Here is a 21,208-nt window from a genome sequence, read left to right on the forward strand (position 1 = left end):
GCCTTCCTGTTCTTCATTCTTTTCAGAGCTTTCCAGACTTCGCCCTCACTAATCTTTCCTACTTCCTGGTCCACAGTTTCATGACCTACAGTCTTCTTTCTCTTTCATTCTCTTCATTCATTAGCTCCTCAAACTACTCCTTCCATCTTCCCATCACACCCTTCTCATCTGTTAGAACATTACTATTCCTATTTCTTTAACAAGCCCAACCTGCTGCACATCCTTTCCAGCCTGATCCTTCTGTCTTGTCAGTTGGTACAAGTCCTTCTCGGAGTCTCACCAGCTCCTAATCCAGCTGTCTCTGCTAACCCAAACATATGATTCATGGGCAGAGTTAACATTATCAGCCTTTTGAATTTTAAACTTCTTAATAGTTAAAATATCCATAACCTTTGACCAAAAATTCCTTAACACTTTGCTAACTCTTCCTTCAGGAACACTCTTACTCCATTTCTGTTCCTATCCACACCAAACCCCACTCCAAAGCTGTGAGCCTTGCTGCCCTTCTACTTGGTCTCTTGAACACATAAAATATCTACCTTCCTTCTCCACTTCATGTCAGCCAGCTCTCTACCTTTGCCTGTCATTGTCCCCACTGTTGCCGTCCTCAGTCCTACATTCTTGACTTTCCTCTTATCCATCTGTTTCCTGACACATTTAACTCCTTGTGGTCTTTGAATAACAGCACAATTTCCATCTGCACCCTGTTTGTCAACAGCACTGGTTGTGGTCGTTGATAACCCGGGCCTCGACCAGTCCGGTATTGTGCTGCTTAGATGAACTTGCATATTAGTGTTGGCAAAAGTGTTTTATGTCAGATGCTCTTCCTGACACAACCCTCACCATTTACCCAGGCTTGGGACTAGCACAAGATATACTGGCTTGTGCTCCCTAGTAGCTGGTTCAGCAATAAGCTACATCTAAAAGCCAAAAACACCTAAATGCTGACTAAGAAAAAAGTTGGCTGATCCTTATCCACAGAAAACTAAAAACAGAGAGGTGATGGAACATTGTCTCCAACACAGTTGGCCTACTGTCAGTGGGTATGTTTACATGGACATAAGTAACCGGATCAAATGGCAGGTCAGAATAAAAACGTGTCATGTAAACACTCCGTTCGGGTTATTTTTTGTGTATTCGGCACGATCCGATATAATTTGTGATCAGAACGAAACGGGTGGTTTACACCGATCCGTAACCCGATCGGTGTGCATGTAAACGCTTGATCTGTTCGTTTTTATCTGATCGTGAAAAACTGACCTGACTGCGCATGTGCGATTTTGCCATTTCCGCCTGGCTAATGCTAATAATATTAGCATGTCAGGGGAGCAAAACTGGTCGGTGTGTCTATAACTATTTTGTTCCCCTGCAGGCGGGTTTTATTTAATCAGCTATTTAGCTTCTGAACAAACAAATGTTTGAAACTTCAAAGCAAAAGGGTAAATACATATGCACACATCACTTTTCAGTTTTATATTCTGTACAGTTATTTCTACGTACATCTCCTCCCCATGTTTAACTTTGTCAACTTGGAATATTATTGCAGAAATTAAAATCCAATCCAGGACTGTGTACCTGCTTGTATGTTTTATTTTACAGTACATAGTTAAAAGTAAAGAAACTCTGGTTTCAGGTGGGGGTGGTTGTGTTTGCAAGAGACATTTTTATTTCTGATAGAATCATTAGACCAGAGAGTTTTCACGAGACACAAACTTGACAACTTTGTGCACAAAAAAGTAACAAAAGTAAATTTAAGCAAAGTAGCACAAAGGTTACATAAAAGTATCAAAAGTTTATAATTAAAAGCTAAACGTAGCAAAATGGTAACCATAAGCTAAAAGTAACAGATGGCTATCTAAAAGGTAAAGGTGACAAAATATTAACTAAAGACAGAAAATGCCTAAAAATAATAGAAGACTAAATAAAGCTAAAAATTACTAAATATTAGTTAAAATCTAAAAGCAGCAAAAGGCTACATACAAGCACATAGTATCAAAAGGCTAGCAAGAAGCTAAAAGTGGCATAAGAAGACAAAAGAGAGCCAGTGGCTGTGGCAGACTTTGAAGAGAACAATGTTCTTAAAAGAAGTAAAGTGATCTCAAAGTTCTTTGAAGGAGAAAACATTTGAAACATAAAGTTAAATATTTAAAAAGTATAAAAGTTATTGCACCCATACTGGATCCTGAATGAGTTGAATCTTTCGATATATGAATGGCTGAAGAAGCACAAAATGTGCAGTGGTTTGACTGAAAGAAATCCTATGAAAAAAATAAAGAACAAGAACAAAAAACCTCAGCATTCACCTTAAGAATAAAATACATGGAATACTGTCTCTGCTTTGCTACAATTTTCTCCATTTACGTTTCTCAGTGAAAACAGGCTGGAGACTCTTCAGCAAAGGCTTCTGTTGTTTTGATCTGTAGTCACTAAATATGTCTACTTGTATAACCAAAAGGGTTTTGCCAGTATCTTTTGTTGTCTCTTTCAGTTCCAGATTAAAGTCTTGCACCACAGTCTTATTTTTAGAATCAACCTGTGTGGGTGTCTTCAGCCCATTGTCAGTTTTTACATCCCTTTCATTCTGAGAGTGTTTCATTTATCTTTGTATGTTTTTATGTTTATTTTTTACAGGCCAGTACTGAGCAGAAGAAGCTGAGCCATGCTGAATCCAAGCCCTCCCTCTCTGAGAGCAGCAGCCGACTCCCTCAGATAGCCATGAACACCTGCAAGTACAATGGCGGAGTGGTGAGACCACTAGTGGGCAGCCTGGCATCCTCGTCGCGCCGCAACCTTGCTGAGCTCGACTCGGAGACCCAGCCCTTGCAGACGCTGCACAGCTCTGGCCTGGAGGTGGTGGTGTCAAAGGGAAACGCTGGCGAAGACCCCAGTAAGGCATCCAATGAGAGCTTGGTCAGGGAGGGTGGTGGGCGAGGCGGGGGCAGGGCACCCCAGAAGAAGAACAGGGACATTGGCTACAAGCTTGGTCACCGGAGGGCGCTGTTCGAGAAGAGGAAGCGGCTCAGCGATTACGCACTCATCTTTGGAATGTTTGGGATTGTCGTCATGGTGACAGAGACAGAATTGTCATGGGGGGTTTACACTAAGGTGAGTTGTGTGTGTGTATGTGTGTGTGTGTGCTTGAGTGAAACACAAGTGTAACTGATGATTATTGCAACTTTTGAAGTTTTTAGATCACTTTTATGCAGAGCTGATGTGGATTATCTGGTATGACTCAAATATGATGGAAGTGTTCTTGTTCAAAGTGCAGCAACTCTAATCAAACTTTCAGTTTAAACACAGACAGTAAGGAGAGGGAGATGCAACAAATTTAAGTCAGGTCTTCTGGATGTTTTTTTGTTGTTGAAAAGTTTCATCCTTCATCCAAAGGACTTCATCAGTCCGAGGAGCCACAAACTGAGTCCCACAAGCAGCACACTCACACAGTGGGCCAACCAGTTTGATGGTGATAAGATGGTTTCTGGAGTCCGCCCTCTCCCCCGTCAACTTCTCTGAGGCAGTCATAACCAAAGTGGTTCAAAACAAAGTTCATGCTCAATAATCCATGTAAAAAAATCCAACAAAGCTGAGTCAGGTCCTCTGGCCAGTAAGAAACCGTCCACCTGGATTATTGAGCATGAACTTTAGTGACAGAGAGATGTTTAACCTCTTTCCATATGGAAATGGTGTTTTATGGATACACAAACATTTTTTTATTATTTCAGGATTGTTTCCACACACAAACAGAATTTTTGTAGCTCCTGAATTGTATTCTTTTTAAAACCAGGTTCCAGAGTGGGGAGAATCTTTAAACACTACCATTGATTTCTCTTAGACAGCCTAAATGAAAGTGTTGTCATAGTCACACACCCTTACCTCATCTACAACCTCTTGAAAAAAAAACAAAAAAACCTTACAACCTCATGCTTTACAGAAGTAACAAGATTACGTGGTCACATAAATTGGGGACAGTTTTAAAAGATCTAAACCAGTGTATAGTTGTAAGTATAGGCTCCTCTGCATGCTCTGCCTGAAACTTCCATGTTGTTCATGGATTTGAACTGTCGGCACTCTAAGTAAATTGTAATTTAAAATGTCAAAAAGTAGAAGTTCTCTGTCCTCATCAGCCTACAAATATGATTAGTCTTTGCTCTTGTAACTGCCATCCTCATGTTTTCTTATTGTGTTGAGAGTTTGGAGCATATGCTCAAGGTATTATTTCTTCATTATTTCAAGGTACTATTTCTTGTTTCTGGTGTATTTTTGTGGCAGCATATTGCAGCTCCACATGCAGGCCAGGCATAGGTACTGCAGAATTTGGGTTTGTGTTTCTGCGTGGATGAAAATGTTAGAAACACTGCTGTATTTATGAAGAACATGATTATTTTGAAAATATAATCCCATTCCACAGGGAAGCAGCCTTAGTGGAACAGAACATTTACTGCTTGACTTCATAATTTACGAGCTGAAGTGAAACAGTCATAGGCGTCACATTAATTATATATAAAGGAGACATTTCCCCCTCACATTAAAAAAAAATTAATTTGGATCCCACCAAATTTACCTTGAAATGTTAATTCACCCAGTGCTGTTTCTATTGCTGCCTGAAATAATCTATTCCACTTGATTAATACGAGAACACTCAAACCACTAAACTAAAAGTCCACTCCGGGTTTTCCTGGTTACCTACAACAACTCACCACAACGCATGCAGTGTTTCCCCGAGATCACTTACCTTGTCAGGATGCTCATCTCTTCAGGGGGTTTTGTTGACGCGGTGTGGGGGAGACACCTCTGTATTGTACGCTAGCTTAGCACGTTAGTGCCGGCAGTTGTTGACCGAGGGGGTGTAGGATGTTTGAGAGGCAGAGTGTGATCTATTCACACAAGTAGAGTAGTACAAAAGTACTAAAAGTACACCTACACATGTAGGTGTTGGTCAAGCTTCTTCTTGTTGTGCCGTGCTCTTCAGCTGAGGCTGAAAGAAGTTTTAGTGCTTCAAGAAGGCTTGAGACATGGCTTCACTCATCCAGTAACATTTGAACAATCTGCCACATACGTCAAGATTAGGGGTTGAACGACTACATAAATTTTAAACTCGACATTAACATAATAAAACTCGAGTAGAACTCGCTTACTTGATGACATCATAGGATCTAAAGCTACAACAATAAAAAAATAAATAAAACTGCAAAAAAGGTAATTATTTACAAAAAAAAAGACCAACAAAACATTGGAAGTGTATATTATGCTCCTACCATTTATCATCCTGGAAATGAACCAAAACTATTAGTTATTATTATTATTATTATTATTAAGCTGCAAAAACTGAAAGAAACTTGCAGCACGTCAAAAATGAAACTAAAAACTGTGGGGCAGACGACCACCCTGCACCACCGCCAGTTGTGGTGCGCATTAAGTTTACTTTTAGAGATTAATATGTTTATAGGTTTTTTATAGGTTTAGAGATGAATATTTTTTGCTTTTTGTTTGTGAAACAAAGTCAGAGGAAGCTGGTTCTGGTTCGGTCATTGGACCCGGTGTTACAACATATTCTGTGACCTGCAACAGTGCGTGCAACACTGCCCCCTACGGTCACAATATACGGTGATCACAAAATATGGTGTAACACCGGTTCGCAACGAGCTCCAAACAGTCAGGAAGTTGATTCATTTTCTGTTTCCTTACGGTAGTTGAACCAGAAGATTCATCTTTAGTGAAATATTTCCAGACTATTGATGCATTTCTACCTGTTTGCCAAGACTGGACCTGCTCTGCTCCATCTGTCTGCTTGGAGGAATCCATTTTGTAACCCGCGCCCAGTGCAGATCACGTGTCATGTGACGCAATGACGTAACGCAATGACGTCACCACGAATACTCGACGTGAAATGAAAAGACTCGATAGATGTCCTAGGAATCGATGTGTTGATTACTCGAGAAGTCTGTTAAAGCCCTAGTCAAGATACAGTAGATTTGATCAGGTGGACATGAGGGAGATTTGCCAGTCTTTTGTGTCTGTAAATGACAAAAGGTGGCACATTTTGGAAGTTTTGTCTAATCTGAGCAGGAAGAACTTGTTTTGGTTTGTCTTTGCCCTAAGATTTAAAAAGTCCAGCTGATGGCGTTATAGGGAATACCTTGAAGGAGAAATACTGTATCATGTTAGGGAGAAATAACCCAAGTAACACAAGTTTTATGGAAATTAAAATTGGGAAAATCAGTGATGGAGAAGGAGTAGTGGAAAGGAAAACAATTAAGGGAGATGGATGTTAATCCAAGAGGATTGTGAAATCAGAGTCAGAGAGATTTATTTGTCATCCACACCACACATGATACATGAGGTGGGACGAAACTATGTACGCAGGGTCCCAGTTACATCCAACAAAAACACAAATTGTAAAGAAAAACATTAGTAAGATCTGAGTCATGAACTAAGAATATACTATATTCACTAAACTAAGAATACACAAGACTAAGAATTAGGGGTGCACCGATTGCAGTTTCCTGGCTGATCACCGATCACCAATTTCTAAAAAGTCTGACCTGCCGATTCCGATTTTGGCCGATACCGATTTTGTTTTATAAGCGACAATGTCAGGTGTTATAAGATCACAATGCACCTTCAATTTTCCAATCTTATTTTATTGAAAAACATACCCTTAAACAATATCCTAGAACAATACAAACTTGTTTTAACTGGCCATGAGGTAGTGCTCTGAAATATAAATGAAGTTCAGAAAATTGTTGTTAAAACTAAAAAAAATCTGTAATATCGGTTTCTCATGCAAGTATTGGCCGATTTCTGATTTCCCAAAATTAAGGAAATCGGTGCACCCCTACTAAGAATGCACTAAGAACTAATAGAACAAAAACAGTTGCTTAGAGAAGAACTTAGTCCTAGTGTGATTAGTTTGTCCATCAGGGTCTGGGGGATCATGATGTTGAAGACAGATGTGAAGTCCACAAAGAGCATACGGACGTAGAAGTCCTTCTGTTCCAAGTGGGTGAGAGCAGTGTGGACCACAGAGGAGATGGCATCTTGTGTTGATCGATTGTCGCGGTATGTGTACTGGTGAGGGTCCATGTTAATGTTGATGTTGGTTTTGATGTGGGTCATGACCAGTTTTTCAAAGCATTTAGTGAGTGTCGGGGTCAGGGCTACCGGCCGATAGTCATTCAGACCAGTCACTGTAGAGCTCTTTGGGACTGGGATAACAGTGGCAGAGAGAAGAGTTAAATATGTCAGCCAGCACCTCGCAGATCTGATCAGCACAGTTTTTCAGCACCTTCTACGGGATGTTGTCTGGGCCAGTTGCCTGTGAGGACTGATCCTCCTGAAAGTACTCCTTACTTCTGCTGACGTTATGCTAAGAAACTCTTCTTCTTGTGATAAAGTGAGTCTGGTGCTGGGTGGTCTGTAGAAGGAAAGATCAATAAAAGTTATGAAGTGTGGAAATTGTGGTGGCACCAAGATAGGAAGGAACCTGTACTTTTTTTGTTTGTTTTAATATTTCCATGCAGGTAGACAAAACAGATAAAAAACATTTTTTGTGTCTCCATTGTAATGCACTGTGTAATTTTGTGTTGTGAGGCAGCATGATGGGCAGCACGGTGGCACAACTGGTAGAGCTGCTGCCTCTCAGCGAGCAGGTCCTTGGTTCAAACCCCGGTCCAGGGGCCTTTCTGGGTGGAGTTTGCATGTTCTCTTCGTGCATGCGTGGGTTTTCTCCGGGTGCTCCAGTTTCCTCCCACAGACCAAAAGCATGCATGTTAGGCTGATTGTTAAGTCTAAATTGTCCCTAGGTGTGAATGAGAGAGTGAATGGTTGTTTGTCTCCTTTGTCTATATGTGTCCCTGTGATGGACTGGAGACCTGTCCAGGGTGTACCCCGCCCCTCGCACAGTGATTGCTGGACATGGGCACCAGCGACCCCCGTGACCCAAAATGGAATAAGCGGGTAAAGAAAATGGATGGATGGATGAAGACTGCATGATGCCATGTCATATTTTGTTATGAGTAGGTCTGTCACTAAATTAAAAAAAGTACCCACGCCCCCGCCTCTAAATTCACTGTTGGTGGTTTTCAAAACTGCACCTGTTCATTGGGTAAAGTTAATATTTTTATTTTTAAACATGCACTTCAGTGTCACCATTCATTAGCTCAACAACATGTATTTCAAATACCATCTAAATCTAAATCAAAACTAAATAAGTCAAGTGCATTCCTAAAGTCATTGTGATAAATTATGTCACATTAATTTCATTAATTTGCCTCCCCACTCTGCGTCTCCAGAAGTCAGGTGAGGAAGCAGCTGGAGAGACTGAACTGGAATAAGGCTGCAGGTCCAGATGGTGTCAGTCCCAGAGTCCTGAAGGTCTGTGCAGAGCAGCTCTGTGGGGTTCTGCAGCACCTCTTCAACCTTAGCCTGACCCAGGAGAAGGTTCCAGTGTTGTGGAAAACCTCCTGTCTTGTTCCAGTGCCAAAGAAAACTCACCCACCAGTCCTCAATGACTATAGACATGTTGCCCTGACATCCCACATCATGAAGGTCCTAGAGAGACTTCTGTTGACCCACCTGACTAAACAAACAAGCACATATCGGGACCCACTGTAGTTTGCTTATCAGCGTGGACTTGGAGTTGAAGATGCCATCATACACCTGCTTCAGCAAACTCACTGTCATCTAGAAAAGGCAGACAGCTCTGTGAGTCATGTTCTTTGATTTCTCCAGTGCATTTAACACAATCCAGCCTGATTTGCTTTGTCATAAACTCCAGAAGTCTCAGGTGGAGGCCTCAACAATCGCTAGGATCAAAGACTACCTGACGAACAGACCACGATTTGTGAGACTGAAGGGTTGTGTGTCTAACCAGGTGGTCAGTAGCTCAGGAGCACCACAGGGGACTGTACTCTCACCATTTCTTTTCATTCTGTACACCTCAGATTTCCAGTATAAAACAGACTCCTGTCCTCTGCAGAAATATTCTGATGACTCTGCAGTGGTCAGGTGTATCAGAGATGGACAAGAAGCTGAGTACAGGGAACTGGTGGACCGCTTTGTGACATGGTGTGGAAACAATCATCTCATCTTGAATGTGAACAAAACAAAGGAGATGATTGTAGATTTCAGGAGAATCAGGAACAGGTCCAACACTATTTTCATCATGGGAGAAGAAGTGGAGGTGGTGGAGAAGTATAAATACCTTGGGGTTCACCTGGACAACAGACTGGACTGGAAATGCAACAGTGAAGCATCTACAAGAAGGGACAGAGCAGACTGTACTTTTTGAGGAAGCTGAAGTCCTTCAGTGTTTGCAGCAAGATGCTGCATATCTTCTATAAGTCTGTTGAAGAGAGTGTTATCTCTTCTGCCATCATCTGCTGGGGGAGCAGCACCGGAGCAAGTGACTTAAAAAAAGATCAACAAGCTCATAAAGAAGGCTAGCTCAGTTCTGGGGACTCCTCTAGAACCTTTGGAGATGATTGTTCAAAGAAGGATTCTTCATAAAATGAAGAACATTATAGACAACCCTCAGCATCCTCTTCATCAGACTGTCATACAACAACAGAGTGTCTTCAGTCAGAGGCTTCTTCAGATCTGCTGTAGGACAAGAGATCCTTCCTGTCCACAGCCATCACCATCTATAACAACTCTTTAATGAAACCAGGATGATGAGTTACCACAACATATAATTTCCCTCTGGGATTAATAAAGTATTTTTGATTTTATTTGATTTCATTATCTTAGTCTATAGTGAGTTTAAAAACAGGAAGAAGCATATACAGTATGTCTAATTGAATGAGGAATCTGCCTCTAAAATAATTATAAAATCAAGTGTTTAGTAGGTAAACACAGATGTTTAACAACCAGTTAAAATACACCAGAATGCAAGAAAACTATATTAAAAATGTTCTGGCAGAGGACACCCAGACCACCCACTAGTGTGCCCCACCCCCACCCCCCACCACCACCATTACAAATGCTTCTGAGACACTCATAGAAACAGTATTGCTTTTAAAAATGTTCCACAGTGAATGACAGCAATTGTTTACCAGGGCAGCTGACGTCATCATTCTGTTGTGTGTCAGGAGTCAACCAGTGATTTTAGTAATTTCTATTCATCCATCCTTCCATTATTTTTACCCACTTCTTGTTTTTGGTTTGCGGGGGTCACTGGTGCCCATATCCAGCAGTCACTGTGTGAGAAGCAGGGGACACCCTGGACAGATCTTCAGTCCATCACAGGGCCACATAGAGACAAACAACTATTCACTCTCTCTCACTCACACCTAGAGACAATTTAGAGTTACCAATCAGCCTAACATGCATGTTTTTGATCTGTGGGAGGAAACTGGAGTACTCGGAAAAAACCCACGCATGCACGGAGAGAACATGCAAACTCCACCCAGAAAGGCCCCTGGCCGGGATTCAATGCAGTGACCTTCTCGCTGAGAGGCAGCAGCTCTACCAACTGAGCCACCATGTCACCCTTGTTGTTTCTCTTGCGTGACTAAAATCTAAAACAGCCTTTGACCTTGTTGACTGTTTGTATGTTTAAGCCCATTAACCACGAGCTACTTGGGGTTTAGAATCCCATAAGAAAAGTAGTGAACATGTTCATGACTACAGGCAGCAGCGAGGTCAACACAAAAACAACTTTTAACTAAACAGCAATCAGGAACTTCAATAGAACTTTAAGGATGATTAAATTAGTTTTTTGTCTGGACATTAATTTTTCACATATTTGATCTTCTTCTACTTTTGGCTGCTCCTTTCATCAGGAGTCGCTACAGTGAACTAAGTCGCACAAAGAATTGGCAATTATTTTTACACCAGATGCACTTCCTGAGGCAACCACAGACCATCGAGCTACCACAGCCCTCTGTGTGGAGCAGAAAGCTGCTATCTAGGGTGTCCAGGGGAGCAGATGGTGGGGTTAAGGGCCTTGCTCAAGGACCCAGAGTGGAGCAATTGAGGGTGAAGGCAGGTGTGGGTGCTTCAACTTTCCCACCCACATTTTGATGTTGTCGATACAAGGAGTTGAACCGGCAATCTTCCGATCACAGGCTCACCTTCTCTAACCTCTGCACCACCACTCCCTTTTACATAAATGATCAATGTTATCTCATGTTCAATTTTACAATAAAAGTATGTTTAAATATGTTTTTTATCTTTAGATGAACCCAGTTAATGACCAACAGAAGAAAAACAGGAAAATGTTGAACCAGGCCTCAAAGTAAAACATATAAAGATGTTGATTAGATGTTCATTAGTGTTCATAGGCTTGTATTTTTTATTTGTGCAACTTATTAAAATTACTAAAAGGAACACAGTAGCATGAAATTTAGTGAAACTATTTACCAGTAAAAATGTCTATAAGTTAATCAAATTCAGAGAAGAATATCTCAGTTTGCAGCAACTGTTGGATACCTGTTAGAAATTCAAAATTGAAAGAAACTTGTGAAAAAAGGCTCAACAAGTGAAATTCCACAAAGTAGCAATGTTATATTTATTTTTGTATGTATTTGAAGGCTTTAGAAACCCTTCCCACACTCTTGCAATGTTATCAACTCAAACCTACGTCATTTTAACAACATATGTACAGTACTGTATATGTAGCTTACTAGCTCTGCAGAACAGGAGCGGCTCTCGGTCCTGGTTCAAATGTTCCTGTCTGACTTGGTTTGTTTCTGCAGATGTAACCTGCAGCGACAAAGCCCACAATCAAAGTTGTCAACTCTTAAACATACTAATTTGAACAACATACTTATATGTAGCTAATAAATTGTATTTATCAGCCCATCCTCGCTTGGAGGTCCTTGTGGGCCGGCTAGGAGCTCTTGGATTTACCGTTGAGCCTGGAGGTCTGGTTCTGGTCCCATTCAGTGCAGCTCTTGAGCGCCAAAGTGCATTTTGTGAAGGCCAGACCTTCGGTTGGCCGGCGCGAGACCATAGGTGATCAGTAGATTTCAATTATGGATGAAAAATGTCCCAATTGGCTACAGAAACCGTCTCCAACCTACTGTGGTGCGTCCCTATACGGAGGTCCACATGGGCAGGCTTCCAGCTCTCAAGATTCACCAATGGATCTGGAGGTCTGGTTCTGCTCCAGTGCTGGTTCGGTTTGGTGGGTTCCGTGTGGTTTCTCTGCATCCACTGGGTGCCGATCAGCTCAAAACTTTATCTCTGGTGTTTCAGCAAAAGGAAACTGTTATGATAGCGGGTGTACCCAAACGAAAGACCAGAGCTGAACAGAGACCAAGACTCAGATGACAATTTACAGTGTTTATTTACAATGGTGATAAATAAGAAGATGTCAATGTTGGGGGACTGGATCACCTGGGGGGTAGAGGATAATAAAGGTCTGCTGGTGAATGGTGAATTGCTAGTGGTTGCTGTTCTTACAAAGAGGGTCAGGGACTAGAGTAAGGAGGATTGATCCGAGTGATGTCCAATATGGAGGAAACGAGTGATGAAGGAAGAGCCATGTAAAACAGGCAAGTGGTGGAAGGCGCTCAGCAGCTGCAGAGGAACATGAGGAATGGATGCTCACATGGAACTCAAGGCAGGGCAGGTGAACGATAAGATCCAAACTCTGAGGAGGCATAGCGAAAAACACACAAGATTAGAATCATACTAGATTCCGAGGTAAACTGGCTAGAACACTAATACCGTTGGTAGGCAATCTCCCAGCATCTGCAGAATGATTCTTGTGGCTTCTTATACTCCTCCTGTGGGTTGAGTTGATTATTTGCAGCTGCTGCCAATTAAGCCTGGTATCCACCTGCTCGATGTAACCGCTGCCTTTTATACCGTGGGCCATAACATTTTAATGTCACGCTTACAGCACCAAGTGAGTATCTGTGGTACTGCACTGAGCTGGTTTAGGTCCTATCTAGAAGACAGAACCATGTCTGTCAACATAACTGGGTCTGAATCCTCCACTGCTCCTCTGTGTTTTGGGGTTCTGCAGGGCTCTATTTTAGGTCCCCTGCTTTTCTCCCTTTACCTGCTTTCATTGGGATCAATCTTTAGAAAGCATGGGATCTTTTTTCATTGTTACGCTGACGATAGTCAGATCTATATGCCACTAAAAAAGAACGATGCGCCCTTAATTAGGCCACTTCTGTTGTGTCTTGAAGACATCAAAGCCTGAATGTCTTTAAACTTCTTAAATTTCAATGAAAATAAAACAGAAGTGATGGTGTTTGGTCCTAGTAGCTCTTGTGAACCTTGCCCTGTTGATCTGGGCCCTCTGGCACCACATGTAAAGAAAACTGTTTCTAACTTGGGTTTTAAAATGGACAGTGATTTTAAATTAGATTCCCAGATTGGAGCGGTGATCAAGACCAGTATTTATCACCTCAGACAGCTGGCTAAGGTAAAGTCCATTCTCACAAAACAGCAGCTGGACACAGTAATCCATGCCTTCGTCACCTCTCGGCTGGATTACTGTAACGCTCTTTACCTTGGAGTCAGCCAGTCCTCCCTCAGACGCCTCCAGTTGGTCCAGAACGCTGCTGCTCGGCTTCTAACTGGAGTTCAAAAGAGGGAGCACATCACCCCCACTCTGGCTTCACTCCACTGGCTGCCTGTTCATTTTAGAGTTCATTTTAAGATTCTTTTATTTGTTTTTAAAAGTTTAAATGGTCTTGCTCCATCCTACCTCTCTGAGCTGCTTCACCCATACTCTCCTGCTCGGTGCCTCAGATCAGCTGATCAGCTGCTCCTGGAGGTGCCGAGGTCTAAACGGAGGCTCAGAGGGGACAGAGCTTTTTCTGTTGCTGCTCCAAGACTGTGGAACGATCTCCCTCTTCCCATCAGACGAGCCCCTTCACTGTCCAGTTTTAAAACTCTTTTAAAAACACATTTTTACTCCCTGGCTTTTAGCACACACTGAATTTTGTTCTGCACTGTTTTTATTATTTTTTATTGATCTTAATGTTTTAACAACTGTTTTTATGTGTTTAAATGTTCTTGATTTTATATGTACAGCACTTTGTGGCAGCTGTGGTTGTTTTAAAGGGCTTTATAAATAAAGTATTATATGTATATATATAGGGCAGCACGGTGGCGCAACTGGTAGAGCTGCTGCCTCTCAGCGAGCAGGTCCCTGGTTCAAACCCGGTCCAGGTGCCTTCTGGGTGGAGTTTGCATGTTCTCTCCGTGCATGCGTGGGTTTTCTCCGGGTACTCCGGTTTCCTCCCACAGACCAAAAACATGCATGTTAGGCTGATTGGTAACTCTAAAATTGTCTCTAGGTGTGAGTGAGAGAGTGAATGGTTGTTTGTCTCGTTTGTCTCTATGTGGCCCTGTGATGGACTTGCGACCCGTCCAGGGTGTACCCCGCCCCTCGCACAGTGATTGCTGGACATGGGCACCAGCGACCCCCGTGACCCAAAAAATGGAATAAGCGGGTAAAGATAATGTATGTATGTATGTATGTATTTATATATATATATATATATATATATATATATATATATATATATATATATATATATATATAAAATGTATGTATGTGTGTGTGTGTGTACATAAAGTGTCATGTAAAAATTCCATCAAATTGCTTTTTGTAGTGGCTGTAGATTTTTTTGAGACTCTTTAACATTTTTGTTTCAGAAAGAGCCGAAAGAACTTTATATTTGTTGATACGTATTCACTCAACCTTGCTTCTTGTGTGACATAATTTTTTGGATTTTTACTGGACCATTAAGGGATTTCACATTCCAGCTTACACACTTAACTGGGCAGCCACTAGAGTGGCCAACAGCCTTAACGCTGGTCATGGTTGAACAGTAAGACATAATTTACACACACACAGCATCACATGCCAATACCTGATAGAAGAAACAAACTAACTAACTAACAAAAACGACTGATCTGGTATAAACCCACCCCTCTCTCCTACCCGAACACAAAGAGATCAAAAACCAATGTCAACTGAAAATCCACGCATTAGCTCTTATCCTAGAGAACACAGTCTGACCATCTGGGCTCCCGTCTGCCCACAAATGATACGAGTAATAGTAATTAAGAAAAACATAAAAAGAAACAATAAAATATGCAAATATTACCGTAAATATCTAACGTGTACCTAAAATAAAATTAAAAAACACACCATATTAGGGTGCAATCTATATAACCAGAACTTACGATACGCAATTCAGAACGTTAATACTGTACAATTACCCTCGAGAGCGAGGCCAATGCACCTCCTATGGCATCACTTCGGTCCGAGGCTACAATTGTGTCCACAGGCCACGCAGGCAAAGAACCCGCTGTTTTAGATTTGTTTTTTGGATGCCATATTACAGCTTTGTTAAATCAATCCTGCGACAAAGCTGATCTCAAAGAAAAAGTTCAATGCGGAGGCAGCAAGAAGGCAGCTTTTCAAGCAGGGCTGATGAGAGCGTGGCAGAACGCAGCTTATAGAGTCACCACCATCTTGCACCCCCGAGTCTACTGAAGTCAGTGTTTTTAACCAAGTGACCATGTGACAGTTTTTTTTTTTTTTGCAGCCATTTTTTTGAAATCTTTAACTTTTTTCATGTGCACAACTTGCAAAATTGTATTAATATTATACATATTATAGTATATTATTATATATATTATAGACAATATTTTGTTGCCCACATTTAGTAGTAATTAGTGTAGTGCACCCCTTGATATCTAAGGACAAAAAAGTGATAGTGCTGTATGTTGTCATCATCATATAGGCCTGTACAATACTGAAACTCATTATTTGCATTTGATCCATCACACATAACCCAAGTGGAGCAGCAGGACACTATTTAAGCATCTGGGGAGCAGTTAGGGAATAGGTGTCTCACTCAAGGACACTCGGACATATTGGAGTTAAAACTGTGATTTCTTGGTCTCGAGACAGCTGCCCTACCACTGTGTCACAGCTGCCCCTAACAGATGTGTTTACTGAATCATCCATGGTAAAATGCCACTACTCTTGTCTTTTATTTTACTTATCCAGTGATGCGAACCCCGAGGGGTATCAAGCTCATGGTAACGCTCAAGTGAAGCTCTGCACCCTGTCCAAGTGATTGCAAAAGATTTTTTCTACAAACAATTTGATGCACTTTTTTTTTGGAAAGTGCAAACAGTTCCTAAACATGTGGTAGTTCATAGAAAATACAGCTCAAGCTAAAGCATTGTGAGATACTGGCTTAAACACATGGCTGTCAAGGTTCATTCAACCTTTATTTCTACAGGTTAGTCTCATTGAGCCACGAGGACTCATTTACGAGAGAGACCTGCACTAAGATAAAGGTAAAGATAAAGGTCTGAGTCAGTCTTATAGTCAGAAGCCTCGTGTACAAACTGAGTGCATGAGAAAAAAGTGGCATAAGCACATTTTCATGCCAAATCTCAGATGTAGCAATGATGAAGTTATTGTGGAAACATGTCCTACTCCAACTTCATGGCTTGTGAGTGCATGTTTGTCCAGTTTATGGTCCATTGGCAACAAATATAAGGCATGCTGGGAAACAAGTCGTCTTCAACAGATCCTCCAGAGGCTAACTTAAGGGGGCTTGATTCCCTTCCTGGTCATGTGACTTATAACATAATATTATTCTTGTTTTGTACAACAATATAAAAGCATTTAACTATAAGAACCGGTTTCTAAACATCTGACACACGTCCAGACACAATAATAAAGTCCAAAAAGAAAAATGAATCACAACCACAGAGACACATGTTCAGATGTTGCCATGGAAACGTGTAAAGACAAACTCAGACATTGGCATTAAATGTTTTTTTGGATGTGGTCACTTTGCAGGTGAATAATGCTGAGAAACTGTATATGTTCATCAAATATGGGTGGAGCTTCCCTCCATCTATAGATAGTTTAGAACCAGGTTGAAGATATTTTAACTTGGCTCCGATCACTTTTTGTGGTCACCTAATAATTGTTACTGATCTGTAGCAGTTTTATAAGATTTTAAAGCTCTGAATAAATACAATGTGTTAACAAACAGAAGACATCCATCTATCCATTCATCCATCCATCCATCCATCCATCCATCCATCCATCCATCCATCATCTTTACCCACCTCTTCCTTTTTGGGTTGTAGGGGTTGCCGGCGCCCATGTCCAGCTATCACTGTGCGAGAGGCGAGGGACACCCTGGACAGGTCTCCAGTCCATCACAGGGACACATAGAGACAAACGAGACAAACAACCATTCACTCTCTCACTCACACCTAGGGACAATTTAGAGATACCATCAGTCTAACATGCATGTTTTTGGTCTGTGGGAGGAAACCGGAGTATCTGAAGAAAACCCACACATTCACAGAGAGGACATATAAACTCCACTCAGAAAGGCCCCCGGATTGGGATTCGAACCAGGGTAACCTTCTTGCTGAGAGGCAGCAGCTCTATCAGTTGCACCACCGTGCTGCCCCATTTAAAAATTATACAGATATTATTTTTGCCATCTACAAAAAGCTAAAATGTTTTGGTTTGAGTAGAATAAGAAAAATTGAGTTTTAACTGAGGCTTTAGCCCCATTCCTCCACACACTGGTCAGCCTGGCTAACCACTGTGCTACAGATGGCCCATTAAGAGTTTCACAGCCTTTCAGAGTTCAGGTGCACTCCCCTCTTGTCTGGAATCAATGCAGCTGATGAGGGGAGGACAGATTTTTGAAGAGCATACATGCACCATTTTGTCTATGTAATTGTGAATATTCTTTCATTTATATAGCTTAAAAAATTATTTTTCTCAAATGACTTATTATGGGAGTCAGTCTTCATTTTTCCAAATTGGGGAGGGGGTGGGGGGGTTCAAGAACTACCTGACCTCCTCATGATTTCCACCCAAGCATCTGAGTGAACATGGAACATCAACTAGGTCACATTTTCTGTGGATGGTCCATTGCTCCATCTCACACTGCACAGCAGCCACTTGAGGCTCAGGGATCTTTGGAGCACTAAGTAGGGAAACTTGCAAAGTGGCAGCATGCGTTGGGATTGAAAAAAATCTTTGAACTACTGGCAGGTGGATTAATTGGTTTACTCTGTGTTATTTCACCTGGGACTTCCTAAAACCATTTTAAATGTCTTGAGAACAATTTGCTGAACTGAGGGGCAAAGCAATCTAGTTGACAGCTAAAAATACATTTTATAATATGGACCACCAAAGGACAGAGTAATATGGAGCCAGTCCTACCATCACCCCAGAAACAATTATGCACTATATTTAATGCCTGCAACAGAAAGGTAAACGCAGACAATAATGTTTTACTAGAGCCTCTGTGTGTGCATGTGTAAGTGTGCTCACTTATCTGTTATCTAAATAGCTCCCAAAATGTCATCATTAGATGTAGATGCAGATGTAACTACCTCTATAACTGATTATCCTGATTTGCTATGTTCAAGAAGGGCACCACAACTAGTGAACATTAGCTAACACATAAATGGCTCTAACTCCTCCATACATTCTTTGAAAGCTAACACATCTCAAGTTTTGCACAGTATGTTATTTTAATGATTTGATGAAAAGGCTAAAACCCAGAAACTCTCAACATAAGCTGATCCATCTATCCCTTAAGTTTTTTTTGTCCCCCTTCACAGAATACAGAATAATAGCTGGAAAAATAAGTGCGGTACTGACTTCTATCTTCCAAGATGGCTGCCACCATATATGTTTGTCCGTTTGAGCTAGATAACTTGAAAAATAATTTCTATTCATTTGAATTCAGTTTATTTATTTAGCACCAAGTCACAACAAAAGTTTTCTCGGGGCACTGAACAGAAACATTCATATATATAAAAAAGCCACTTAGTAAAGTTTATCTAAGGAAGCCAGCAGAGTCGTTGAATCTTCAATTTGTCGCAGTCTCCCATCCCGAGCAAACACGATGGCAACAGTGGAAAGGAAAAATTCCCTTTTAACAGAAAGTGGAAGTTGGTTCCACAAGAGAGGAGCATGATAACTGAAAGATCTTCCTCCCATTCTGCTTTTGGAAACTCTAGGAACCACAAGTAAACCTGCAGTTTGAGAACGAAGTGCACTGTTAGGAAAATATGGAACAATAGATCTATGATATAAGATGGGGCTAGGTTGTTGAGCGCTTTGTATGTTAGAAGTAAGATTTTGAATTCAATTCTGAATTTGACAGGGAGCCAATGGAGAGAAGCTAAAACTGGAGAGATATGATCCCGCTCTCATTAAGACTCTGGCAGCAGCATTTTGGATCAAATGAAGACATTTTAAAGAAAAATTTGAACACCCAGACAATAAACAATTGCGATAGTACAGCCTAGACATGATAAATGCATGAACCAGTAGTTCTGCATCATTTTTGGACAAGATGTTCCTAATTTTAATGATATTACGCAGGTGGAGGTAAATGGTTCTGGTTATATTTTTCATGTGGGTAATGTGGGTGTATAATCTAGCGGGGTTTTTTTTTTGCTTCTCTTCCTTTTGACTGTCCTTTTGGTTGTTGTGTTTGTGTTTTGTTTTATTTTGATTTATAAAAATAAAAAAGAAATTTAAATTTTGTATGCCTCTTTTGTGACTGTCTATTGTTGCTGTTATTCACTGTTGTCATCACTCCGTTAAGAAATCAGGTTAGATTAATTTGGTTTCATGGTCAAATATAATTGTGCATCATCAAAATAACAATGAAAATGTATCCCATGCAGTTTAATAACTTTATCTAATGGAAGCATAAAGTAACAAATATTCATCCAAGCACTGAACCCTGAGGAACGCCACAACTAACTTTGATGTATGAAGAAGATTTATTATTTACAAACGGGAATCTAGAGCCGTTCCTATAGTTCCAATATCATATTCAATCCTCTGTAGTAGAATATTGTGATCAACTGTATCAAATGCAGCACTGAGGTCTAACAGGACCAGTATAGACACAAGTCCATTGTCAGAGGCCCTGAGAATATCATTAGTTACTTTCTCCAATGCTGATTCTGTGCTATGATAAGCTCTAACCCTGAATGAAACTTTTCAAACAGATTATTTCTTTGTAAAGGTTCATGCAACTTACCAGCAACTATTTTCTCAATAAATTTTTAGATGAATGTTGGATTAGATATAGGTCTACAATTGGCCAGAATTGCTGAATCAAGATCAGGTTTCTCAAGCAAATGTTTAATTACAGCAACCTTATGGTGCTGTGGTATGTAATCATTCATTAGAGACAAATTAAGCAGATCAAAAATGTTGATATTAATTATGGGAAATGCCTCTTTAAACATTCTGGTTGGGATGGGATCTAGCAGGCATGTGGATGGTTTGGATGAGGTTATTATTTTGGACAATTCAGAGAGCTCAGCAGAACAAAAACAGTCCAAATATGAATAAGGTTCTTGTAATATTTCTAAAGTTGCTTCATCTGACAGGGAACAAAGGCAACACTAGGAAGGATGGTTTGAATTTTCTCTCTAATTGAAATAATTTTATTTATAAAGATTCTCATGAAGTCATTAATGCTTATAACTGTAGGGATGCATGGTTCAACAGAGATGGGACTTTTCATTAATCTAGTTATAGTACTGAACAGAAACCTGGGGTTATTTTTTGTCTCATCTATTAAAGATGAATAATATACAGTTCAGGTTTTATGGAGAGCTTCCTTATATGTTAGCAGAGTATCTCTCCAAGTTAAATAAAATTTGCCCATGTTAGTGGAACACCAATTTCTTTCTAGCTTTCTAGAAGCCTGTTTTAAAGCACATAACTCAGAATATAATAACCAACCAACTTCCATTTTGGTGCATGGCTGCATTTAGGTATAAGAAAGGTCATTGTCAATAACTGGGTTACACATCAAAATCTAAGATGGCTGCTGTCATATGTGCATAACTGTAAACTTTGTGAACTTGATAACTTCAAGCTTAAATTATATACTAACTTCCATTTTGGTGTGTGGCTGCATATGTTCATAAGAAAGGTCTCTATCAAAAATTGGGTTGCAAGGTCAAAGTCCAAGATTGCCCCCCCCCCCCCCACAAACACACACACACACACAAATGTATATGTATATGCATGTGTATGTATATGTATATGTATATGTATATGTATATGTATATGTATATGCATGTGTATGTATATGTATATGTATATGTAAGTATGGATGGATGGACGGACGGACGGACGGACGGACGGACGGACGGGACGGACGGACGGACGGACGGACGGACGGACGGACGGACGGACGGA

At 40.7% G+C, this 21,208-nt stretch overlaps 1 protein-coding gene across 2 annotated transcripts in view; it reads left to right on the plus strand.

Moving 5' to 3' along the window:
• Positions 1-2,712: 2,712 nt before the first annotated feature.
• kcnn1a (potassium intermediate/small conductance calcium-activated channel, subfamily N, member 1a) overlaps positions 2,713-21,208 on the plus strand; it is a 103,663-nt gene continuing 85,167 nt past the window's right edge. For both annotated transcript variants that reach the window (XM_037682089.1, XM_037682088.1), the window contains exon 1: positions 2,713-3,105. In XM_037682089.1, the coding sequence (XP_037538017.1) occupies positions 2,716-3,105 (390 nt within the window). In that variant the 5' untranslated portion in view covers positions 2,713-2,715. The remainder of the gene's footprint in view (positions 3,106-21,208) is intronic.

The sequence above is a fragment of the Nematolebias whitei genome, chromosome 9, assembly GCF_014905685.2.
Source record: "Nematolebias whitei isolate Nwh7 chromosome 9, NemWhi1, whole genome shotgun sequence".
In the NCBI taxonomy this organism is placed as follows: Eukaryota; Metazoa; Chordata; class Actinopteri; order Cyprinodontiformes; family Rivulidae; genus Nematolebias; species Nematolebias whitei.